The sequence below is a fragment of the Tauraco erythrolophus genome, chromosome 22, assembly GCF_009769465.1.
Source record: "Tauraco erythrolophus isolate bTauEry1 chromosome 22, bTauEry1.pri, whole genome shotgun sequence".
NCBI lineage: Eukaryota > Metazoa > Chordata > Aves > Musophagiformes > Musophagidae > Tauraco > Tauraco erythrolophus.
Window position 1 is genome coordinate 9281877 of NC_141486.1, and position 25665 is coordinate 9307541.

Here is a 25665-nt window from a genome sequence, read left to right on the forward strand (position 1 = left end):
TCCCGGCTCTGCGTCCTCCCGCCCGGCAGGGGGCGCCCGCGAGAGCGAGCGCGCTGCGCGGATTGTCCCCGCGGCGCTTCCGTCCGCCCGCGCTATATAAGCGGGAGGCGGGAGCGCGGCCGCCCTTTCGGCGGGCGCTCGGCGCGGGCAGCGGGCGGTGTTGCGCTGGCCGCTGTCCCGGGGGCCCTTCCTGCGCCATGTTGCGGCGGGGCTCCTCAGGGGCTCTGATGGCGGCTGTGGGGCCGTGGAGCTCCTTCAGGGGCTCTGATGGCGGCTGTGGGGCGGCGGCAGCCCCTTGTCCTCTTCCTCGTCGCCGAACACGGGAGTGCTGCGGCGTGAGGACATGGCGGCGGACCCCCCGTGCAGGGCGGGCAGGAGGAGGGCGAGAGCGGAGGTACGGGTGGCTCCTGTGTCCGGCTGGGCGGGCTGCTGGGCTTACTGGTCTGGGTGACCCCCGGGAAAATCGGGCTTTAGTTCTTGGTCTTGCCTGCCCGCCCTCCACCTTTTCAGGTTTTGAGGGAAATGTTTTAAAGATTTGAGTAACTGGAGTAACTATTTTTTTTTAATGTTTTAATCTTCTGGTGTTCTGTGAAGCGCAGGCCACAAGGAAGGTTGCTGTGCAGTCAGCTAAACGCTCGTTTGGTATTAACGGCATTCTGCTTCATTTCTTTTTATTTGCCTTTTTTCAGCCTGGCAGGAGGCAAAGGGTGAAGTGAAAAAGATGGCTCGACTTGAAAAACCAAGGGTAAGCGGTGCTTCACACAAAGGGTGTCCGAGCACGTTTCAAACATCTCGTTAACTGAGTGGTGTGTTATGTGTAGTATCTACGTGTGCTCCACATACCTCTGTAGTCGTAAATTCTGAGCAGGTGACATAATCTCGTTTTCATAAATACCATGTCACCTTTTTCGGTCTTCGTGGGGTTTTTTTCCAACCTGCCACAGGCGTTGCAAAGGTGGCTGCTGTGGCATCTTTGTGTCATTAGGTGGCAGAGAGAGACAGGCTGTGTTCTACGCTCGTGTGTTCTGAAACCCGTGAGCACTCAGAGTGATTGATGGCCTGACATGATTTAGAAATAGGCTGTTGGTAGAACACTCTTGAGAAACTAAGCCTTTCCTCTTTTTTTTAATTGCCTTAAATGTGAGATCTGTATGTAGTAGAACAGAAAGGTGTTCTGTTTGGCCAGTAGTGGATGTGCAGCAGAGAGGCTCTGCGAGGCTTTCCGATTATTTAGCCTTGAAAACAGTAGGATCCTGCTGGTAGGTGGGCTTGTATTACAGAAGAATGAGTTGAAGTGATCTGGCTAAAGCCACGTGGCAAGTTGGTGACATCACTGGGAGCACGTCCTGGGAGTTGTATGCTGGTAGCCCCAACCCTTTTCCTATCCAAAAGTAAAAATACGCCTGCAGTATTTTTTTAGCTTCCCTCTTACTGGGCCTTTCAGATTCCTGTCATCAGTGATGCAGTAACCATGTAACCAGGCTTTGAAGCGAGTCTGAATATGTAAAATAAATGCTGTGTATATTTCCCACTTCTTTTCAGAGAATGCCATGTGACGTGGCAGGTGCAGGATGTCTTCTCAAAGCCTGAGGTGAGCAGCAGTGGATGCAAGTTGTCTGGGTGAATAGCTCCATGCCCCAGCTCGTGTTGCAGATGTGGCTGTAGTGCCATGTTTGTGTCATTAGGTGGCAGAGAGGAAGAGGCTACGTCGTTGCTAGTGCTCTGAAACCTGTGAGCACTCAGCAACGATGAGCAACCTGACAATTATTTCTTGCTTTTCTTGTTTTTTTTTTTCTTTAATCTTAAATCGTGAAAGATGGACGCTGTGGAGGGACAGGGTACAGAAGCTAGCCTTGTCCTTTAGTGTGACAGTCATTCACTTAACGAGTACCTTGTTTGCATGATAGATAAGAGATGTGACTGATTTTTCTGCTGTCATGTTCTGCGTTTTAGAAGTGAAACTTCAGTGTTTTAACAACACACTATGTTAAAAGGTAATTTCTTGCATATCACGTCTTTTATTGTTATGGAGGAATGGCAGACTCCAGTATTCTTTATTCTAATAGTCCTGAGTCCTTGGAGATTTGCTCTCCTGAGACGTTAATATCATGAGGTGTCAGAGATGAAGGGGCTTCCTGTGCCTGAACCTTGTAACTGCTTAGAGATTAGTAGCTTGATGTTGTTTCCGTGTGTACTTCTTTCTCCAGAGAATCAGCGGAAGATGGAGCAAAGTTCCTTTGAAAGGCAGTTAAAATGATGCCAATTTTAACTGCATCAGAGGAAGGTCTTTCCTTTTTCTTTTTGTTTTCCCCAAGGACAAATAGAAATGACAGTTCTATTCTTGAATTCTATTTTCGCCTTCAGCAATCCTTTATGGCCTGCAAGACATTCTTGTTTGTTGCCTGTTCTGTCTGTGAAAGGGCACCTCTTGAGTTTTACAGGGTTTAGCGTTATGTAGACATTCATATGTGGGAGTGAAGGAGATGGGGGAAACAGACACTTAAGTTTGTTGTTTCCAAAGTATTGGCATGATCTAGAAACAGCTGGGTGTGAATTTAGCATATGGAGAAAATTGCACCCTGTTCCCAATGTTAATAAAACACTTAGCTAACAACATCTTGAGTTCCAAGGGTGCTGAGTAGGTTGGACCAGAAGATGCACTCAGCAATCTTCTGAAATGCAGCTTTATAGTTGTACTTAACTTTTGGGAGGCGGGGAACAAAACAAACCCAACACTTTCTCCAAAAAGACCCAAACTGAAGATGTTTTCCTTCTTACAGTTACTTTTCAGAAGAGGACAGAGTTCTGGAACTTGCTTCAGATGTTGGAGGTAGGTAATGTGACATTTCTTGGAAGCATCTTAAACCTCTGTGTTAACAAAACAGTGTCTGGGTAGAAGTCCTTGGGTTGGTACATCTTGTCCTTCTGACTTCTTGTGGGACATGGACAAATACAAAAAATTTTAAAAATGCTACTAGCACGTGCTTGCAGAAAAAAATTAAAATTCGGTATTTTTTCATCTTTTTGCTGACAAACCTCTGCTTCAGGTGGAGCTCTTTCAGGTTCCTTTGTTCTGGTGGTGCAGTAACTTTGTAAGCAATCTTTTTATTTCACGTCCTCCAACTGCCTTTTTCAGTTCCCAGAGTGTATCCTTTTAATGGCAACTGTCAGTCAGAACAAGACACTTCTGTTGAGAGCTCACACATTAAGAGTGCCTGAGATTGTCAAAACAGGCTCTGGTACTACTGCAGCCGGACACAAAACGCTACTGAAAAACTGTTTGTGAGATAATGAAATTGTGTCTTAGGCATAACAAAAAAAGAAATAAAAAGATTGATTTCAGTAATCCAAGCAAAAATTTAACCAAGCTAAACCCTGAAGTCTTTTTAAAGTCCTTCTAAACTAACTTTCAGTAAGTGCAGCAGTGGAATGCTTTTGCCCTGTTTCTCAAGCCAAGTTCTGGCTTCCCTGTGCATCGTGTTCTAGCTGGTAACACAGCAGACAGAGTAAAGCTGTAACTGAGCACTTTTTAGTTGGTTTCTGCTGTTTTTGTCTGCTAGCGTGGTGGCAAAGGAACCTGACCCCCACAGCAGCGAGCTGCCAGGGAGCACAGGTGACAATAGCTGGGGTGTCACTGTCCTTTCTTGGGTCATGGGGTGCACATGAGCCTCTGCTGTGCCAGTGCTGCTAAAACAAGTGGCTACAGAGAAGCTCTGGCTACACGTAGATGGTATTGTGAAACTGAGAGGCTTTGCAGTGACTAATAGCTTGACAAAATCTGGCAGTGCTACATGGTGGAAAATTTCCTCATTAAATGGGCATTACGAGGGCCAAAGGTGCTGTTAACCAAGCGGGTGGCTGCTGGCTGCAAAATGAGCCATTTAAGTGGGAAAAGGCACTGCCGACCAGCAGTGGCTTTGGAAAAGAATGCTAATAAGGTTGTTGGGGGTACGGTTATGCAAAGAGGCATGCCTTAAGATGTGACTCTTCCATTTAAATTTCCTGACTTTTGAACCCTGAAATACATATTTGAGTTTTTTCATCACACTTTGCTCACATCAAGGGTCCCGTAGGAGTAGTGAGTGCCTAATGGGTCCCTCTTTAGAACTTTACTGTGTGAGGCATAGGATAGCTATTAAAATTCTCCTGATGGTATTTGCTGCTAACCATCTTCCCAAGACTGAGCAGCAATCCCAGGCTATGAATATTGCTTTACTGAAAGAAGTGCCTGGCTTTCAGCTGTGGAAAAGATGAATATTTTGTATTAAACTGGTTTTGAGAGAAATTAAAAATCTTCCTGCGCGTTAACTTAGCCTGGCACCATTTAGAACTGGTTTGTGTCATGGCTTTGAATGCTGGAACAGGCCCAGCTTTTCTTTGCACCATGACTAGCTTGCCTCTGCATTGAGGCTGGCAAACTCACCTTTGATTTTTAGGGAGTCCAAGAGTGAAAGAGTAACCAAGAGCAGGCTCCAGCTATCGTGCTGTTAAATTATCCCTTTCCCAGACTTGCCAGAGCGCACTGTGCCTAGCCAGAAGGTATTTTCTTTTTTCAGAACCTTTCTGATGTAGTGGCAAAGAACCTCTCCTAAATTGGTCTAATTTATGAGTGCCATCTGCCTTCTGTTGCTGCTTTAGGTCCTGATCCACACAAGTTTGCAGGCACTCAGCTTCCACTGAGTACAGCCAGTGTGAGTTCAGGTGTTCCTGTGGTTCTGGACTGAAATAAATTGTTTTCTGAAGTTTCCCTGCGAGTCATGATAACCAAGCCCAGCTAATGACTCCCCTAAAATTTGATTTAATTTTATGAAGCTTTTTTATTTCCTCTGGGATGTGAGAAATCTTTGGACAGTCCCAAGACAAACCTGATGCGATTCATCAGTTAGCTGACAATGTTGCCTCTGAAATGAAAAAGCAATTCTGTGTCCTGACTAGCTGCAGTGCCGTAGCTCGGATACTGCAGCACAGTAAGAGCAGGAGTCGGGCCGGTACGGCTTAATTAGCTGCTTAGTGTTGACATTCATTGCTAACCTGTGCTGACTGTATTTGAAGTTGTCTGACATCCCAAGCCTTTTTGTATTTGCAGGTCATGCCTTGAGCTTTAGAATTTCTAGCAAACCTGGCTACAGCCAAAGAAAAGGTTGGCAGTGTCTGTGTTTGAAGACTCCTGAAGGTTCATCTTTTCTCAGACGTGGGTTCAAGCAGGCTACAGCCAGTGGAAGTGCACGCGATGCTGCTGGTGGTTCTGGATGTTTGCTGCAACCTGTGCACCGAATGTCAGTTTAAAAACAATTGCAGTTGTTCTGCTCCAAGTGTCCTTTCTGCTTTTGCTGTACTTCCTGATGGACAGCCACAAGAGTTGTACTCGTGCCCTTCTCCCCGTCATCTCGGCTTACGCGCTGTTTCCACAGCCGTGTTCTAAAGCACTGTTTCAATCTGTTTTCTCTACATGGTTAAGAAGGACTTAAACAAAAAAAATAAAGATGTGACCTACACTAAGTCTGAAATTATTATGTTTGTGTACACGTAGCACCCCAAATATTATTATTTTTTAACCATTCCAGGATTTAAGACTTTTATTTGTGGCTATGAGAACTGGGATAGCTTTTTTACTTTAAACAATGAAAGGCAGAAGTCTTGCTGCATCCCCTTGTAGCACAAATCTACTAATGATGCTGAAGCAGCAGCATCTGGTGAGATCAGATTGTCAGTCTTTCAGTGTTCTGGCTCTTCCTCGTTTTCTAGCTAATGTGGGAAGCCTGGAGAAGGCATTACAAACATAAAATAGCTTTGCCTTTAGTCATTTCTCTCCCATGTTGTAGTGTAGCTCATAAACTGTAAGCACGTGTCTGAAAACACTTCTGCTTTTTATTAGTGGAGAACAAAACTCGGTGCTCTTGGGGTGGGTGAGTCATAAGTGATTCCTGGGAGTGCCCACTGCTGCAGCTGGGCGTGCAGATAATAACATGGAATGTGACAGTTCTTGTCAGAATGTCTTTATTTGAACAAAGCTGTCTTGGCCAGTTCTTTAAAGTGCTGGGGCTGTCTTTCTCCTTGAACTTCATCTTTCATCATAAATGCTTAAAGAGATGCTGAATATTTTAAGATGATGTGGATAAGGAAGGAGTGTGGTGGTTTTCCTCCGCTTTTCTGGATGATCACCTGCTGCTTTATCTAATACTGCTTCTGGGGAAGGGAGCAGCGGGAATAAAGTGCAGCAGGAATGAAGCTTTCTGGACAAAATTTACTAGTAGATGTTAAACACAGAGGGGAGAGTGAAAAATGACTTTCCTGAAAATCTGAGGAGGGGATTCAGCAGGGTTGTCGAGTTCCTTTTACTAATAGAGGAAAATTAATTTCTCAGTGGAGCTGGTTGCCATGGGAATGCAGGACAAGAGCTGGGGTGGCTGCATGGAGCCTCATTACCCAATTCCAGTCCTCACCTTCACCCTCCACCTGATGCTCTGGTGCAGGCGAACCTGCCCACACCAGTGCCAGGCTGGGAGGTGGGGCCTTCACCATCTTTGCAGTGTTGGTACAGGATTAAGGGTGACTCGGAGGGGCTGAGGAACTTGTCACACTTCAAACACAGAAACCTTACAAATGCTCAACCTTACCAGAGATTAATTGTGTTGTGAAGCCAGCTCCTCTGCGGGAGTGAGCTGTGCTGGCTCTGTGCTAGATTTAGAGCACTGCTGACTCTGAAACATTTCCTCCATAAATAATAGTGAGAGGTAATGATGATCCTATAGAACTAATAGAAGGAAACACTGACATCTTTCCTCCAAAGGGCTCATAAATTTGCAGCCATGGCACCACCGATTGCCTTCACAGATTGTATACACTGTCATGTATTTTTTTCTCTGTGATTGTACTTCAGCTACACGCTCCACTTCACTAAGCAATTGTTGGCAAGAGCAGGAGCATACGGTCCATCAGCAGGAATACGATTGTGCTGGGAACAGAGCAAGCTCGGAGTAGTTTACATAAACTCTTCCTCTCTACCGGTAGTTTTAAAAGATTGCTATAATTGAGCGTTTAAAGGAAACAGGCTGTAGCTGGAGACCTGGTAGTATTTGTGCAGCCAAACAAATTTCTTGAAACCTGCTGAAAGCTTGCCTGGAAATTAATTTTAGTAATGGAAGAAGCACTGGATTATTCTGGTATTAATCTTTAACCTCTGCAGTACAAGCCCAGCTTAGTTTTAGGAGAATTAAACTGAGAGGTTGGCTTATCCCTGCTCCAAGTGCTGTGGGAAGTAAGACTCAGAGCGTGTATGGTAACTGGTCAGGGTTGTTCATGTTGTAGCCCTTTTCCTTTAAGCTGTTCTTGGCCTCGGATGCTCCCAAAGCCGGCAGGAGAGGGAATGGCCTGTGCTGCCAATTTCAGACTGTGGGCAGGAGCAGCCGGGTGGGAGCCTCACGCAACCATCACATCATTGTCTGGGGTCAGGCACTTAAAAAAGGAATGAAAGAATTGCCAGGATTCTCTGCTGTGGAAAAGACAGCTTATCTGCTTCCTAAGTTACAGCTGGGCCTGACGGCAGATGACTCAGACACTTAAGGAGAGACTTTTGAGGGGGGAAATCTACCTTTTTCTCCTCTTTTAGATCACAAGCAAGCAGGTACTTAAAAGGCTGCCGTTTCACCATTGATGTACCGGTGTGATTCACGTAAAAGCTATTTATTTACATCAGAGACGGTCATCAAAAGAAGATGTGACAAGTACAGCATGAATGATTCATTCTCATCTCTCTCCACTGCTTTCCTGTTAATCAAGAAACAGTTAGATGCGTCCAGCTGGGCTCCACTTCCTTATCTCTCTCCATGGCATCGTCTTCCCCCGAGCCTGTTCAGCCCAGCTCCTGGTATCCCGGCTCCCGGTGCCCCAGCTCCGCAGCACGCTCTTGCCGGCCGTATCGATGATCCTGCTGGGCAGTGGAAGTCATGATGCTTGGTTTTCCATGAGGGAGAAGGGGCTGCAGCTATGCTGAACTCCCTGGGCAGGGTGTATTTTTCCTGTGGGGGAGAGGAATGGAGAAACAGGCTTTCAACCCTTGGACTTTACTCCAAGATTGCAGATTCTAAACTCCAGGGCCGTGCTTCCCCCGTTAGGAATATTTGGTGTTTGAAATCTTCTTCCAGAGCAAGGTCTTGAGGTTGTTCAGCACGAGGGAGTGGTGCACTTCCATCTGGCTGGCCAGGCCACTGAGGGTCATGCAAGTTCGGAGCTGTTTCTGCAGCTCTTCTTTCAGCTCCGGTGGTGCTCCGTACAGCAGGTAGTCCTGCAGCAGCCCGCAGACCTTCGCCAGGTTGGGCTGCACCACGTCGCTTTTGCACTGCTTCATGAGTTTGTCGCACGTCGCCGTACAGTCCTTCCCGTAGGTGCAGTCCACGTTCTGCTCACAGTGACGGCCCTTGAGGAAACCTCGGATTGTCATCTCCGTTGCCACCTTCCTCAGGTTGACCATTTTGAAGTCGTATTTGTCATTGTAGCCCACGTTCCTAAAGCCAGTCTCGCAGATGTAGAAGTTCCCGTAGGTCCCATGGAATATCTCCTCCACGAACTCCAGAAGGCCGATGGCGATCTTCGCCCGCCGAGGCCACGCTGGTGCAAACCACTGGTGGACAAACTGGTGGACGACTGAAGGCAGCAGCGACTGGAGGAAGGGGGGGACGTCCACTCCGTAGAGGGAGGTGTGGGGGATCTTCTCAGTGACGTAGAGGTCCCCGCAGTGCCCCAGCAGCTTGGACGTGTGCTCTTTCTCGTGCAAGGAGAGCATGAGAAGAAACTCATTGAGCTGAAGTAGTGCCCAGATGGATTTGGCCTCTGCTAAAGACACTTTCCCATCCCGGTTCACATCTGCCATGGCGATGATCCGGCTCACCAAGGCTGCAAGAGAAGGCTGATCTCCCAGGTTGGACTGTGAACAGAACAAGAAGCAGCTTCAGACCCTCGCAGCTCTCGGCGTTCGGGCTTAACATCACAAATCTGAACTGGGGAAGCAAAGAACCGAGCTTGGGAGAGGAGGGAACAGCCACCGTGCTCCAGCAAATTCGGTGCCGTAGCGAACGCTTGGACGGATTCAGCTCCAGCAGAATGTTACCAGCCTCAGGGCTGCTCGAGACCCATGTGGGAGCAAGGTTTTGGGAGCAAGGGCTGGGCAGCGCTGCTGTCCCACTGCTGCGGCAGGAGCCCAGTGCAGGGGTAACTGCTGCAGCGGTGCCAGGGCTGCCCGTAGGTCTGTGAATAAGCTCTGCCCAGCACAGATGCCACCCGCAGCCGCGGTACAGCAGCCTCCAGGGTTGCTGCTATTAAAATCTTGCAAATAAGAATTCCTGTGTGAGGATGGAGTTTTTCCTTGGCTAATCCAGTACTTGCTCTGCAGTGTAGGGTAAGGAGCCAGCAGCTGACGGGGGAGCGTGGGCCAAAGAAGCTCACATTTAAGGGGAAGGAAAGATGCATTCAGTCTTTCTGAATCACAAGCAGCATTCCAGACCTGCAAGATCCCACTTGCGGGTGGGATCTCTGTACTGACCTTTAGGAAGTTCAGAAGCATTTCTTTGAACTCATCCATCGATGTCCCTCGTGTCGGTTTGTCAAAGAGGACCACGTCCCTCCTGGGCACGGAGTCTGGGTGGCTGTCTGCCTTCAAGGCTTCTTCGATGCCGCATTTGATGATCACCTCTGTATCCCTCCAGAGCCCGCTGTAAACCTACAGCGAAGGAGAAGGGGACACGGCGGAGACAGGAGGAAAACAATAGCAAGTGCAGAGAACTGGTTTCTGGTTCTGTTGGGGGTACCAGGGATGGGGTGAGGAGCAGCCATGCGGTGGGTGGAGGAGGACGTTTCCCCGGTTTGATGCCTGGCACCCATCCCCTCCCGTGCAGCAGTTTCCCCGGAGGGAGAGACCTACCTGCTGGGTGGGAGAGGAGGAGAGGCAGTGCTGGAAGAGGAGGCTGCGCTCCTCACACAGGTCTTTGCACGTGGAGCCAGAAATGATTCCTTTCTTGTACTGGTCGCACTGGGGAGGGGAAGGCAGAGACAGCAGCTCAGTGGGGGCATGTCCCCATTTGCCCGAAGAAGTCCGACAGATCCGGGCTCGGTTCCAGAGCTTGTGATCTGGGTCACTCCAAGCACATGGGCTGGGGGTGTGCGAGCCCCCCTGCCCTCCAGTGCTGCCGCCAGCCCTGTGCCCATCACCTGCTGCACCCAAATTCCTCACCCCCCATTCCTGCAGCAGCACTGGGGCCAACTGTTTGGTTTTTTCAATTTACTGTATGTAACCGACAGCGTCATCAATGTCATCGTGTCCCCTGTGAGCCCGCCGCCTCTGAGCTCACGTGAGTCTCTTACGCAAGAGAAGAACCCCCCTCGAAGAGGCACATCTGATTGCAAAGCCACGCAGCTGCTCAGAGCTAAGACCAGCATCTCCAATTGCTGACAATTTCTTTCCTTCCTGAGACCCTGAGGTTCTCGAGCACAGAGGGGCTGTGCGGGGTCACCACCCCGATATCACTATGGCCTTGGGTTTGGCAGCCCACGATGTGCCACCTGCCACAGGGGACCCTGGCTGTGCTGGCACAGTGTGCAAGTGGCTTTGGGCAATGTCTGCATCTTGGCAGCCATTTCAGCCAGTTTAGGGTTTCTGGGAGGGAGGGGAGCACCTTCTGCTCAGACTTTCGTCAGGGAGATGTTGTGCTGGTTGCTCAGAGCCTAGCCCCTTCCAGCACCCCCAAAACTCCCCCCTCTCTGCCTTCCAAAGAAATCTCAGCCCAAAACCTTGCCTGCTCTAAGACTCAAAGATTTCAACTGGCCCCACAGCAAGGACTTTAACAGGGCAGACATGGGGAGAGGGGGGCGTAGGCACAGCTGGGGCTGAGCCCTGGCCGAACAGGCAGCAGCTGTGAGCAGAGCTCCCAGCTGCAGGCTGGGCCCTTTGGATGGCTCGGTGCCTTGGGCAAGGTGGGGCTGGGCTAGCAGGGACCCCCGTACCGCTGGAGGGACCCCCGTGCCGCTGGAGGGACTGCAGGTGATTTGCTCCTGGGTGCTCCTGCTGCAATCCCAGGGGGTTAGGCGAGCTTCCAAGGCTGGAGGAGGAGGCCGTGTGGGGATGGTGAGGATGAGGCTGCATGGGCTCAGGCTGCTCCACAGAGCAGCAGCCCCTGCTGTGAAATGGACTGGCTACAGTCCAGGTGGTGGCAGGGACAGGGACAGACGGTGGCTCTGATCCGCAAGCAAGGCGGCTGGGTCAGGAGCTGGAGGCATCTCCTGGGCAGGAGAGGCTGCAGCTCTGCAGCTTCACAGTGAGGACACAACAGCCTCAGGGCTGGAAAAGAGAGCTGCAGAAATTCACTGCATCTTTTCCCTCGTTTTTTTTCCTTGATGTGGATGGGAATTAACCCTTGGACCTGCTGACAGGGGACACGGCCAGACACATCATCCTAAACCCCGAGCTCAGAGCAGGAATTAGTGCCCGAGACCCCATGGTCAGACTCATGCAGAAAATCAAATTAAACGATTGTTGCTGTTGTTATGGCAATTCCTGCCTCCCTTCTCTGCTGAAGGACTGATGAACGAGGCGTTCTCAGACAGAGCCTGGTGTCCCACTCCTCACCCAGGCTGGGTGGGCGACCTGCTCTCCTGCCATGGGGCACACACAGCATCCCGGGGGGGCCCCACTTGGCCGCTGGTGCCGGGGATGCTGTGGGGACCAGGCTGAGCCCCACTGCAAACCCCAGGCAGGGGTAAAACACACTGAGCCGAGCTCCTGTGAGGGGTCTGCTTTTCGTGCAGGCTGGTGCTTTCTTTAGGGCATGCCAGCAGTTACAGAGAGCTCCCCACGGACTGGCTGTTCCCCTTTTTCCTCTGCCTCTGTGGAGCTCTGCAGGGCTGGCGTGATGCTCTCCCTGCCCGCAGACCTTGCTCACTGCCCTGACGTTGCAACTTCATCTCCGCAGACATTAACCTGTCCACGTCTGCCCTGGCCTGATTCCCTCCGACTTCTCATTAAATTGTTCCGCCGTCGCCCTGGCAGGATAAGGTCACCTCTCCCGCTCCGAGCGCCGTGTGATGCTGGGGATGGTGCCAGGGAAGCAGCTGCCAGGAGGGCTCCTCGGCCCAGCTCTTGTGCAGGATGCTGCCCCAGCGCTGCCTGCCTGGCTGCAAAGCACTGCACAGGGCTGGGGGGGCTGGAAATGGGGGTCCCACAGCCTCGTTCACCCCGGCGCCCCGAACTGGGACCAGCACAGCCACGGGGGCTGCTGGCCGCCACTCACAATTATCATCCGGCAGACGTGGCCACGGCAGAGCTCGGAGTAGGACGAGTAATGCATGTATGCCACCCAGCTGCCCACGAAGATGCCCAGCCACACCACCAGCAGGTACTTCACCTTGATGCCAGGGAGGCGATTCTGGAAGGAAAAGAAAACGCTGGTGAAGGTCGGGGTTCTGGACAAGGACGACTTCTACACAAACTGACCTGAGCATTGGTGAAACCTTCAGCCTATTTTATATATATTCACCAGTCTATTATGCAACTCCTGCTGCAAGTAGGTCACTTAAAATTCCCTAAAAGCAGGGAGATTACAGCGCTGGGCTGTGAGGAGCTGGCTGCCAGGCATCCTCGTGCCCAGGAGCTGCGGCCATGTATGCCAGCTCTCCTGCCAGTGCCAGGGCAGAGCCCGCTGCCCTCCAAACCCCAAGGTTCACCACTGGGGCTGTGAGAGGCTCTGCTCCTGCCTGGGGAGACCCTTCTCAGCAGTTCCCCCCTTGCAAAGCCCACGGGCACAGGAGGCTGCTGCCGCCAGCTCCTGCGTGGGAGCGGGCGAGTAACGAACCTGGAAACACAAGGATAATACTCCATGCAAGCGTCTCGGAGGCTCACAGCGTGATTTTCTTTCCCTGGCTTCATTTCTTCCCCTCTGCCCCTGTACAGCAGCACTGCTGCCATCTGGCCTCTCCACAATATAGGTTGTTTACCTGACCTGTATAACATGGTGCAGATCCCCAGCGATTCCTAAGGGCAGGGAATTAATCCTTGCGTCAAACACCCCATTCCCTCCGGTTTCTGTAGATAATTCCTGCTTCACGCCAGACCAAGAGAGCCCTTGGCCAGTAGCCACCTCCAAACCCTCCTCTCTCCTTGCACTGCTGGTGAGACACGACCTGCTGCTGGGATAGGGCTGGATCTGAGCGGATGTGGCACCATTACCACCTGCCAGGGATCCTCCTTTAGGTCTTGTAGCCCAAAACTGCTCCCACCTCCAAAATGTCTCCTCCCTGGATCGCTGTAAGGGTTCTGCCCTGTGCCCCGGGGCAGTAACTGGAGGTGGTGGAACCTCCTGCCACAGCGGCTGCAGCCAGCGGCTCGGCTCACCCCAGCCCCGATGAAGAGGCTTCACAGGAAGCGGCAGGCGAGGGTGAAAGCAGGCAGGTCTGCCTCGAGATCGCGACATCTTGCATATTAATTGGAAATGCCGAAGTGTGAAGCGGGCCACGATGCCCAGTTTGCCTGTCGAGCAATGGCACCGCTAATTAACGCCTGTGAAAGAGAACCCGACCATGGCGAGGACTTGGCAAAGACAGAGGACGGGGGGCTGCTCCTGCGAGCTGAAAACCAGCTCAAGGCCCTGCAGCCAGACGCACACCACTGTGACCCATGAGATCCTCCCCAGCACAGCAGCCCCCCGAAAACTGCCCAGTGGTGGGTCCATGACCCATCAGGCCCCCTGCCCTGGGCCAAGGAGCCCCTTCCACGGGCTTCCCACTAGAGACACGTCTTGGGGCGACAAAGCCCTGGAATGGCCAAAACGTCCCTTTCTGCTTATTCAGACCTAGAATCCATCCTGTTCCCAGGGCGGAAGGGGGTCAGGACTCCGACCTGAGCATGGCACAGAGCGCACGGGCTTCATCATCCCCTAAATGTTGGAAGAAACGTGGAGGTGGGGGATGCATTGCAACGAGAGGTTCCACTGGGCTTTGGTAGTATTTTGGATTCATAGCTGGTGGTGAGGTTTCCTCCAGGACTCAGTCTCACGGCGCGGGGGCTTCCCTGCCCGCTGCTTTCCCTGCCCACCGCCTCGGCTGGCAGCCTGCACCAAAAAGGTGTTACCCTTTGCTTGTGTGAGTTGCTGTGTTTAGTTTTAGGGCAAATCTGGAAGTGACTTTGAGCCAGAGCTGACTCCAAAGGCAAAATGGATGCAGCATCACAAAATCCTGCTTCATCCCTGTGGTTCCCCTGCAGTGTCTTGGTTACACGGGGGTTGTTTCACAGCCCCCCGGCAGTGGGACCATGCTGGTGTGCTCCCAGGGGTGTCTTGGTGTGGCCATCCCCCCCCTCCTCCCATGGGGTATCTGCACAGGTGACCCTGGTGCAAGGGCTACCCCCAGCTCCCACCCACCCTCACTCTGCACCCAGCTTCTTCCTCCCTGCCAGACCCAGTCCCCAGCCCCTGCCCACTGACCTGGCCCCACACAACCACTCCTCAGGCCTTTTGTCTTGGAGGAAGACAGCCTGTGAGGGTGGCTCAGCAGCCAAAGGCCCATCTCCCTTGTAAGCAGAGCCGCAGTACCCGTTTGGCTCTCGGCTGTCCTGGGGACCCACAGAGCCACCCCTTTAAACGTCCCCCCTTGGCTGTGCAGCCCTTCCCGCACCAGGTGGGCCCAGCTCCACACTCACCTCCTGCCAGCATCCTCTACCCACCAGACACCCCCTCCCATGTCCCCCCTTCTCCCCTCCAGCAGGGATAACTGCCGTGGTCCAAGACTTTTGCCAGAGTCAGGGTTTCTCACCCCCATGGCTGCAGAGAAAACACCCCGGGCCACCAACCCCAGCCCCATCACCGCCGGGTCCCCGGAGCACCGAGATGGGTTCCCAGCCCCCGCGGCAGCCTCAGGGATGGGAAGATGGGACAAAAAAAAAAAAAAAAAAAGAAAAGAAAGAAAGAGAAGGAAGGAGCCATCCCTGCTCTGCACTGCTGCATCGGCTGCTTCATCCACCGGGGCGGGCTGACGGATGGGCTGTCCCGGTGCTTCACGGCCGGTGCGGCTCTCCCAGCACCGCACCGCGGAGCGCGGCGCGGCTTATGCAACGCCTGCGGCTCCCGGTGCCGGTCCAGGTCCCCCCGGTGCCGGTCCAAGTCCCCCCGGTGCCGGTCCCCGGCCCCTCAGCCCCTTGCACCGGCCGGCGAGGAAATCGCGGCATCGCGTCCCTTTGTGCACGGCCGGTGCCGGGATGCGGAGACGGGCATCACCGAGCCCCTGCCGACCCAGACCATCCCCCCCCGGCCCGGGGCATCTCCCCGTCCCCCCGGTACCTGCAGGCCCTTGGAGAGGGGGCAGAACAGCACCAGATGCACCAGCCGCCGGATCCTCCGCATGCTGCGGGCGCCCCGCGGCCGCGGGCCTCAGGCTCCGGGGGGCATGGTCGGGGCGGCCGCGGCCCCCGCCTCGCCGCCGGCGGCCGGGGGGTGGGGGGGGGGGCGCGGAGAGGGGCCGGAGGGTGACAGGGGCGGGGGGCCGAGCCGAGCCGCCCGCTCGCACCGCCGCAGCACGCCCGGCCCGGCCCGGCCCGGCGCGGCTCCGCCCGGCTCGGCGCGGGGCGGCGCACGCAGCTCCGCCGCAGCTCGGGGAGGCGGGGGGCTGCCGCCCGGCACGGCACGGCTGGGCTCGGCACGGCACGGCACGGCTCAGCCCCGAGCCATCGGCTGGGAGCCCACCGGCCCCGGGGTCCCAATGGGGTCTCACCCACGCCGGGTCATCCCACCGCCCGGGGGTCCCACGCAGGGTCCCCCACGCCCCGGGGCCGGTCGGTGACCCTGGCAGAGGGGGGTCCATGGAGATGCTGATGCCGCTGGCCCTCAGCACGCGCAGCAGCTCGGGTTTTATTTCAAGCTATTTCGGGTGGCAGCCTGGAAGAGCCCTCCCGGACTGCCGCGGGTAACCTGCGAGCATCCCCCCCCAGGGCCGAGAGCCGCCCCTGCTCGTTCGCCTCCTCGCTGTCTCCCTTCTCCATCTTAAAGCCGAGCAGCAGCAGCGGCGGTTCTCTCCCTGTTGGCATTGCGACTGAGCAGGGAAAGCTCAAAGCAAGACAGGGGCTGCTTTGTGCCAGGCACTGGGCAGACAGGCCAGGGCCAGCCCCTCATCCAGGGGGGCTGCCCTATATATAGGTATGTACATATATATTAAACGTATATGTGCCCCAGGATTAACTAGCAAAAGCCTGTGCTGGCCTAATCTGGTCAGCAGTGATAAATAATGAGCATTGTAACAAAACGGAACCAGAACACCCCAAATCCTGTGGCTCATTTGCTGCCTTCTTTTAACAGCATGGAGACCCCCCACTGCTGTCGCGCCGTGCAAAGCCAGCGCGGTGCCGCGACCTCCGGACGAGCAGACGTTGCCCGTGGCGTTGCTTCGGTAATTGAGCCGAGTTCACATCACCCCGTCCGCCTGCAGCTCTCCTTTGGGCAGGTTTTCACATCCTGCTGAAGCTGGAATGGTTCTCTGGAGCTTGCACAGCTTATTTTTAGTTTTAATTAGCTCAATAAAAGAGAGAGCCTTTGTGATTTTTTTTTTTTTTTTTTTACGGTTGGTAATTTGGAAAAGAGTGGGTACAGGAAGATGCATTGCTGGGTGCCTGATAGCTGAGCCAGCTGTGAGGATGAGGAAGGTGTGGGTGCTGTGACATGCTCCTTTCCTTCTCAGCTACAAGGAAATAGCTCTTCTACTCAAGCACCAATAAAATCCTTATTTCCCTCCCGGCCTGAAGATGGTTATTTTCACACTTGCCTGAGCCTTGCTTAGCAGGATTTGTCTCCCACCACCCTCGGTGCCATCTCCGGAGACAGCAGCAGCAGGCAGCTTTCCTGCCCTGCCCACCCCGGGCCCCTCACCTCCACCCCGACTCCTGCCTGCTGACACTCAACAGGCTTAAGCATAGAGATCATAGAATCACAGAATCATAGAATGGTTTGGGTTGGAAGGGACCTTAAAGATCATCTAGTTCCAACCCCCCTGCCATGGGCAGGGACACCTTCCACCAGACCAGGTTGCTCAAAGCCTCATCCACCCTGGCCTTGAACACTTCCAGGGATGGAGCAGCCACGACTTCTCTGGGCAACCTGTTCCAGTGCCTCACCACACTCATTGTAAAAAATTTCTTCCTTAGATCTAACCTAAAGCTCCCCACTTTCAGTTTAAAGCCATTGCCCCTTGTCCTATCACTACACGCCTTTGTCAGAAGTCCCTCTCCAGCTTTCTTTTAGCCCCTCTAGGTACTGGAAGGCTGCTAGAAGGTCTCTCTGGAGCCTTGTCTTCTCCAGACTGAACATCCCCAATTCTCTCAGCCTGTCTCCGTAGCAGACGTGCTCCAGATGCCTTTTGGTATTTGTCCTGCCAGGGCAGCTGCCTGCAGTGAGGTCCCCTCTGTGCCCGTGGCACGATGTTGCTCCCACTGCCTGCATTCAGCAGCATCCCACACTGCCCACACAGTGGCACCTGTGGGCTCACCCTCCTGCCACAGCTCCCTGTGCCTTGAGCCCTGGTTTCGGGGGCCGAGCATGGTGAGCGCAGGCAGAGTGAAACCCTCGTCGGAGATGAGAAATGACACGTCTGGACCAAAGCTGAGAGGGGCTTGAAAAGCCACGGATCTCTGCTGCGGGGCTCTGCAATGTTCAGGGGTGGATTGTCCAGAGAATCTAATTAGGAATAAGCAGACCTTCACGAGCTGTAATATGCCAAGTAATTAAGTGATTAGTATTGATCGTTGGAATGCCTAATGAGCAGTTATCACTGAATGATTAATTAATCCAATCAAAAGAGTAATAAAAATTCTGCAGGTGTGATTATATCTTATATTCAATGCGCAAGGGCAGCGGGATCTCTCCCCGTGGTGCCTGTCTCCCGTTTATATCCCAGGCACGTGGAGGATCTGGCACCAGAGATGCCCATTTTGCCACCCCGCTCCCACAGCCTGGGCTGCCCCTGTGCAAGGGGTCTCTCCCTTCCCCAAAAATCCCCCGGGCACTGCCAGGCCAGGCTCCTGGCAGCAGGCAGGCATCTGGAGCTGCTCCATGTGGCATGGAGGAGGAGAAAGTGGTCCCTCAGGAGCTGTCAGCATCCAGAAAACGCTGAAAGCCGTCGATACTGATCTCCTCCCTGGGCATCTCTCACTCACTCCCTTGATTAAGTCGCTTCAGTTTCTCCCAGGTCGCTCAGCCCACGAAAGCCCGGCTAATCCCCGCTAAACCCGCAGCGTGCGGCACGCTTGCCTCTGATCGCTTCCCAGCCATGCAGTGCCTCTGTGGGCACGTCCCCAAGAGCACTGTGCCCTCGGGACACCGGAGCTCTCAGGGCACCCGCAGCCTGGAACGGTCATTCGCTGGCCCATATTATTTACCTTATTACATGATAATTTTATACTATACTGAATAAACTACCTTGCCAGCTAGTGCTAACAGCAAGGTACAGAGCAGCCCTGGCTTGTGAGCCAAGGACCTCCACCCAGTCGTCCCCTCCACTCCACAGCACCCTCTGCCACCCGCCTTCCTCGGGGTGGGATGTCAGCAGTGGGTGACAGCAAGGGACAGTGCAGCCCAATACCATTGCCCACAGTGCCCAGAGGTGCTGCTTGGCAGTGGGGTGCAGCACCCAGAACTGAAAGAAGGGGCACATGCTCACCCCCTGCCCATGCTCTCCCCTCTCCAAGTGGTGCCATCCAGATCAGCCCGTGGCCAAACCAGAGAGATTTCTGCCCCAGGCGCTGTGATGGCACCCAGCGTTCCCAGGCACTGCCGCAGCTCAGGAGATGATGGATCCAGGCTCTAATGCTCTTTTCTGTGCATCCTTTAAGGATCTGAGGCTGATCGCCCGCGCTTCCTGCGTGGCATCCACAGCTGGCTCCACACAACGCTGTCAGCTGCCTCTGCCTGACGGGCCCTGATGGGGCTGAGCGCAGCGGTTATAATTAGAAATGCTAATCAGCTCCTGTGTTTCTGGCTTAACAGCCCTGCCACCCCCAGCACAATCTCCCTCCAATCTCTCCTATGCTCGCCCCCTCCGCTTCCTCTCCAAATCGCTGCTACTTGTAATTAAGCACTCTAGAATTTGGGGGAGGATCAAAAGCTGGAGGTGCTGGGGCTCCTTGCATGCTTTGGGCCAGGTGTGCAGCCCCCACAGAGCTCCTGGCTTGCTGGGAATGGTTTGGGGGTCTCACCCTTCATTCACCACCAGCACCCTGGGCTGTGGACACCCCAGGGACATCCCTGCCCCTTGCCAAGAGCTCCAGAATTAAACAGTGGGGCAGGAGAGGGGAGCCCAAGGGCTCCGCTGCAGGCAGCGCTGGGGTTAAAGACAAAGGGTGGTGGCTGTGGCTGGAGCATGGGGCTCTGCCAGCCCTGCGGCTCTGGAAGGGGAGCCACTCTCATTAGGATTTCTGTCATGCGCCAACCGTGGACTCTTCCCAGTCAAGGAGGAAAAGGAGTATGCAAAAGATCATGGACAAAGAGGCTGAGCAAGCAGATCCCTGCACAGGCTTAGCCAGTTATGGAGTTATTCATTGTCATGGCTTGTGCTAGAAGACACAATCTCTGGGATTCCTCCCTCACCAGACCCTGCAGACCACCCCTGCCAGCCCCCAGCCCCAGCTCCCCACCCTGAGCAAGCACTCTGTTGCTGTGAGAGCCAAGACACAGCTTTATCCCTGGTCATTTGGCTCCCCAAGTCAGGCTTGGCTGGGGGGCCATTCCTTGGAAGCAGGCACGGGGCTCAGCTGGCCACGGAGGAGACGGAGGTGTGCAGGCAGGATGAGCAGCCCCGGCCGTGGTACGCTGACACGCACAGCCCAGCGTGCTCAGAGAGGGCTGGTGTCCAAGTTCACGCTGGCTCAAAGCCGGCTGTTCAGCACTCTTCTCCCTGGCAAACAAAAGCCCGTGACAGTAGGGTACAGCATAGGCCAGGCAAAGGCTGGCAGTCCTTCGCCCCACAAGTGCTGTTAAGATGCTCACAGACACCCCTGCAGCGTCCTTGGGTCGAGCCCAGCGTGCTGATGTGTTAACAAGGGATCATGGTCTCCCAGCCAATTTCAGAATCACAGTAACCCACAGCATCAGTGCAACACAGCAGCACCAATATGGAGCAGGAAGCAAATTTTATCTGGAGCTGCAGCCTGGACTTGCCTGCCTGAGCCATGAAACATCGCAGTGTCGTGAAGTGGTGCTGTGCCAGGAGAAAACACACACAGCCCTTGAGCTTTCAAGTCGGCCTTCATCTTCCAGGTGCTCCCTGCTTATTAGTCTCAGGTGGCTGCAGAAGAGAGGCTCCAGTTTGGAGGCTTGATGTGCAAAAGGGCAAGGGTTTTCAAGAAGGCAGCAGCTGCCTGAGCAAAGGAGACCCCCCCTCACCTCTGCCCAGGACCCCCCACACATGGCCAGGCTTCACCTGGGGCACTCACCTGCTTCTTACAGCACGGTTTGGTGGTGGGCATGCAGGAAGCAGCAAAGGGCTTCCCCCTCCTCCCCACACACCGAGCACCACGATTTCTGAAGGAAGGGAAATAGGAGAAACAAGGAGATATCTCAAAAACGGAGCCGAGAGGGACAGGGCATGATGGCTCCGATGGTGGTGGACTCATGAAAAGGCCCCAGCAGCACAGGCAGCTGAATGGGAAAGCTCCAGGGACAAGTTGGATTGGATTTGTCATGACTAATTGACTCCCTCCAGTGCCGCGGTACAGGTTTCACGCGCCGCGTGAGCGGGGTCCCGAGCATCCCGGGATTAATGAGGGTCTGACCCTGTCTGCGCAGCCACTTGAGTTTTTGCGATGCAGACAGCTGGCTTAAGAGGTCCCTTTATTCTTTACATATCAGATCAATCGGGATGCTTATAATCTAGTCCTTGTGAAAGCCTGGAGCAGGTTTCGCTGCCCAGCTAGCTCAAGGGGAAAAAAAGCAAGCAAGAGGGAGAGGTCATGATGAACTATTGATTGAGCAGGCGGCAGCGCTGCTCCCAGAGATGGCTTTTGCACAGAACTCGCCTGGGACAGTTTGCCTCTGTATCTCTCGCTAATGCTGCTCCATTGATCTTCTGTGACAGGCGGCAACTACAAGGTTTTTTTAGCTGGAGTCATTAAGAGGCATTAATCAATAATAGGGGAAACAGAGAGAGGGAGAGAAGCTGTTTGTTTCATGGAGACATATTCCCCGTGTGGATTTTAGCCCGCTGAGGTGCGTATGTTTTATTTCCAGCAGCCGGGGAGGCCTGCCAGGAAAAGAATTCACCTTGTGCTGGACTCTGGCACTTGGAGGAGATCCTGAGCCAGTTGCAACACACTGGCAGCTCCAGCCAGGCTGTGCAATGACAGGAGACCAGCTGGGGAGTTCGTGGCACCCGATTCCACGTACCCCAGCATCCTACCCAGAGCTCCAAATCACCCAGATCCTCTGTTCCCACACAGGTAGCCCAGGAAGAGCAGGATACTCGTTTCATATGCCCGAAGTGCTGGGAACTAATTTTACATGTCCAAAGTGCAGGGTACTGGTTTCACATTGTGCTTCTACCAGTCGTGGTGCAATGGGTTCCGGCAGCTTGCCCAGCGATCCAGCCCCATGTCGGAGCTCAGCCCCGTGCCCGGGGCTCAGCCTGCCGTGCTGCTGCTGCAGGCAAGACGGGAGCTCATTCCCGGGGCGAGACTGGAGTTGTTTGCAGGAGAAACGGTCTTTGTGCTGAAAGAGCCCTGGGCTGCACCACTCCCTCCCGCCCTGCCCCAGCCTTGCCAGTACATTTCCATTGCTCTGTGGTGGCAACACCCATTTTTCTTCTCATGCAGCTCCTGTGCTCCGCCCCAGCAAGCGTCAGTGCAGGTGCTGGAGCCCATTTTCCCTTGGAGAGCTGGAGAAGGAGGCTGAGCACATCTGCAGGAGCCGGAGGACAGAATTGCCTTCGAAGGTGACTGCAGAGAGGCGGTGGTACCGGCCGCCCATGGCGAGCAGTGTGTGCCAGGCAGAGCAACTAGTGGCCCTGGGGCAAGCTCGGGCTATGGAGGTGCCACGGGCTCCCGCGTGGGCTGAGGTCAGCTTGAGGAGCAGCCTGTGACACAGAAGCTGAGCTGATGTTTAATGGCACTTACGTACCCACCCCAAAGGCCCTTTAGGACTGCTGCATCCCATGGTGCTGGCACACCCTGCGACACCACACCAGCAGGTCTGGCAACCCAGGAGTGCCACACTCAGCATGCTTCTCACTGCCTGCGTGCTGGAGGGAGTGTGGGGAGAGAACATGGCTCCTGCTAATGGGGCCTGCACTGAGCAGGTACCAAGTGATGCTTCAGAGTAAGGAATTGCCCTTTTGGAGGAGGGGATGGAGATCCAAACGGAGACCAGCATCCCTTTCCGGGGCACATCTCAACTCGACTTCCAAAGCCCCGGTCTCCCACCGCTCCAGCTCTCATGGGCCACTGCGCAGTGGCAATTGCCACAAGCACCTGACAGAGTCACAGCCCTGAAAAAAAACCATGCACAGAGCTCAGCACCATCACTTGAATCTGGCGCAGATGGGGCAAGTTATACTGCTGCTGGCTGGCAGCCTCACATTTTATCTGTCTTCTGTTTCAGGCACAGTCTGCCAAGGGAAAAAATAAAAAGTGTTGGGGGGCATGGTGGGGTGCAAGCCCTAGCAGTAATCTTTGACCGATGGTGCATTGACTCTGCAAACACCAATCTCCAGACACTGACAGCCAGAGGAGCCGTGTCCTGGCACTCAATGGGGCTGCTTGTGTGGCGTTCCTCATGCAGATAAGCATCGTGCCAAATCAGCCTTGTATCTTACGTGGATTTAAATCATTGGTTGAGTTTTTCAAGGCAGAGGTAAGACGAGCTCAGAGAAAGCAGATCTTTAAAAAGCACAGCTGAGAAATGGGTTTCGGTGTGGTAGGAGCAGCAGGGCTGGGTGCTCCAAGGCACCTGCAGAGCACAGGGACGTTTTCTGTGGGGCTGGCAGGGGCTGTGCAGGGCCTGAAACCTGCAAAGTCCTCAGTTCCCTGACAAACAAAACAATAAAGCCACAGCTGGCTGGAGCAAACACCCGAGCAGATAACAGTTACTTTCTCAACAGAGTTATTTGTAGGTGAGTAAAAGGGGAAGGAAGGCTCCGATTATCTAATACACTTTTGCAATATGTTTCTCTCTTAATTGCATGTTCCCAGAGTCAAACTCCCTCAGGCTCCTTTTCTTTCCAGCCACCGGTGGAGGCTGTGCACGCAGAACCCCAGCACCAGCGCAGTTTGGCAATCTCATGCTTCTGGGTTTTGTGCAACCGTGTTGCTACGTAGTCCTGCGGGTAACTGCAGCGCTCGCATTCAAATGACACTGAGTCACCAGCCCAGCTCCCCCCTAAGTGTTTACTCTGTTGTCACGAGAGCACGATATGTTGTTACTTACAGCACAGCCAGTAAACGGAGCGCGACCACAGGGCAGCAGGGGCCAACGCAGCAGCTGGGGGTCAGTCTGAAGCTCTGCCCTGCAAGCGTGGGCTCGGCTGTGGGCATCCATGCCACCCACATGAGGAGCCGCAGGAGGCTTCACCTCCCATGCACTGGTGCTCTTTTGGGCTGAAACAAGTGAGAGGGAAATGGGATTCACCCACATCCTTTGCACAAACTGCTCTTAGCCACCACCGTACCTTGCCGAGCAGCCTGCAGCGGGCCCTGCTGTGCACAGCAGTAGATACAGCACAGCCCAGGCCAGACCTCTTCACTGTCTTCGCCAGAGCAACACTTTCAGGAGAACATTTCAGTGACGCCATCCTGCTGGTGTCAGCCCTTAGGACAGCCTTGCTTACTGATCCAAAGATGGTCCAGGTTGCCAGTCTATACCTCTGCCTATGTGGGAGCAAGCTAGAGCAGCATAACTACGTCTGTGTTGTGATGCTGCGCTGATTTATGTGCCCTGAGCTGCGCAGAGGTGAGACTCAGTGTCACCAGGCTCCAAGACATCTTGCAAAGCCACCTGCCAGCTGAAACAGGTAAAGAGGATGGATCAGCAGATGGAGGGAGGGAGAGAGGGAGGGAGGGAGGGATGCATGGATGGATGGATGGATGGATGAACGGACTGACAGAGCCTGGAAGAAGTTAGAGATCAGATGCATGGATCACCTTACTGTCCCCAAGTCCCTGACCACTGAGGCTGCTTTGCACCACAGGGGCTGCTGTTTAGAATCTTGAGCAACCTGGGGCAACCTGGGGCTTCATGTTGCCCGTGCTATCGGCCTTTCCTGGGAGGCTCACGAGCCACACACATGCGTGCCTTGACATGGCCAAGAATGAAGAAGCTTGACTGATTACTTCCTCCTCCCCCTGCTTTTAACACCATGAAACCCAGCTGCTGCTTTCAACACATGTCCCTTGGCAGGAGGTGAAGAGCAAGCTGGTAGAGCTGCCAAAGACACCGCGGGAAGTCAAGGGCAGGCGCGCGGTGAGGCAGCGGGGAGCAAGACGCTGCTCTGCAGACCCAGCCCTCCTTCGGCACAGCCTGCACTTCCCGGGGGGTCCTTGCCAAGCACCCGCCGCCCAGCCTCCAGCCAGGTGATGGACACGTCTCTCCTTCCTTCCCATCCCACTGAGTGCTTTCCTTCTCTTCCTTTCTCCGCTCACCTCCTTGCACGCGTGGGAGACCTTCTCCCTGGCTCCATTTCTTTTCCAGTCAGAAGCTAGTCACCAGAAGTGAGGTCACATATTGTTTCCAAGGGAAGCAGTAAATTAAGGCAAATAAAAGATACAAAAAACACAGCCAGGTTATTACAAGACATCAGAAAACTAAGGCCCAGGGTAACGCTCTCAGCTGTATGACTTTTCATGGACCCAGCCACAGAAATCCTACCATCAGCGACGCCACATGGACCCTTCTGCGCACCGTGCTTTGCTGTCAGCACTCTTTTACCTTTCCGAGGTAGTTTTTCAAGGTCCCCTCTGAGGGTGCTGGAAGGCACCGGGTGCCACATGCACCTTCAACAGGCAGCACCTGCTGCACAGAGCCACCTCGGCGCTGGCTGGGTGCGTGCTCCTGCCAGCGTTTCTGGACCCTGCCTAGCAAGACTACTTGCAGGATACGCTTGCAACACATCTAAATAATTCAGTCAGAAGTTTAAATATGCAAAACATGCAGTGCAATCTAGTAAGCTGTTTTATTTTGAAAGAATTTGGAACTGCTTCGTTCTGGCTGCTGAAGCTTGGGAGGGCAGGGAGGGGGTTGCCTTTGCCTCTGCCCGAAACCAGTCGTGTTTCAGGGATGATGATGCGATCCCTGTCGCGTTACGCAGCGCGCTGAGGCTCACGGGCCCTCTTCCATCAGACAGTTCGTTATGATAATGTTAAAGCACAGGCTGTCGTCATCTGGCAGCATAACCGCTCGCCTTATGAAATAACTCAGTGTGACAGCTCTGCTTGCTAGCAGGCAGACCCACGTCTAGCTTCTAATCTGGCATCAGAAATCACTCCCCTTCCTGGAGCTACAGACTAATATTAAATGTTTCATTTGCATTACTCCAGATAATCTGTTGGAGAGCGTGGGGAGAAAGGAATTACAGCCGAGCTCCTTCAGGAGCCCACACGTTAAGCAAATGCAGGGCCGCCATCCCCACCGTGCCGGATCTGCTAATGCCGTTTGCTGTCGG

The 25665-nt window shown here is 53.9% G+C and overlaps 1 protein-coding gene, 1 long non-coding RNA gene and 2 other non-coding genes across 4 annotated transcripts; 3 read left to right on the top strand and 1 right to left on the bottom strand.

Annotated features, from left to right (window-relative positions):
• Nucleotides 1-261: 261 nt before the first annotated feature.
• LOC147527228 (uncharacterized) lies at nt 262-5495 on the top strand. The gene is made up of 5 exons (XR_015222794.1): nt 262-394; nt 690-745; nt 1543-1591; nt 2781-2830; nt 5087-5495. It is a non-coding gene; the product is annotated as an uncharacterized LOC147527228 (long non-coding RNA).
• LOC147527229 (small nucleolar RNA SNORA17) lies at nt 935-1067 on the top strand. Its single transcript, XR_015222806.1, has one exon. It is a non-coding gene; the product is annotated as a small nucleolar RNA SNORA17 (small nucleolar RNA).
• LOC147527230 (small nucleolar RNA SNORA17) lies at nt 1632-1765 on the top strand. Its single transcript, XR_015222807.1, has one exon. It is a non-coding gene; the product is annotated as a small nucleolar RNA SNORA17 (small nucleolar RNA).
• A 2615-nt stretch (nt 5496-8110) lies between the features above and the next one.
• DIPK1B (divergent protein kinase domain 1B) lies at nt 8111-15380 on the bottom strand. Its single transcript, XM_086625248.1, has 5 exons — nt 15318-15380; nt 12279-12413; nt 9917-10024; nt 9539-9715; nt 8111-8923 (listed from the first exon to the last, which is right to left on the bottom strand). The coding sequence occupies exons 1-5, from the start codon at nt 15378-15380 to the stop codon at nt 8111-8113; spliced, it is 1296 nt and encodes a 431-aa protein (XP_086481374.1).
• Between the last annotated feature and the right edge of the window lie 10285 nt (nt 15381-25665).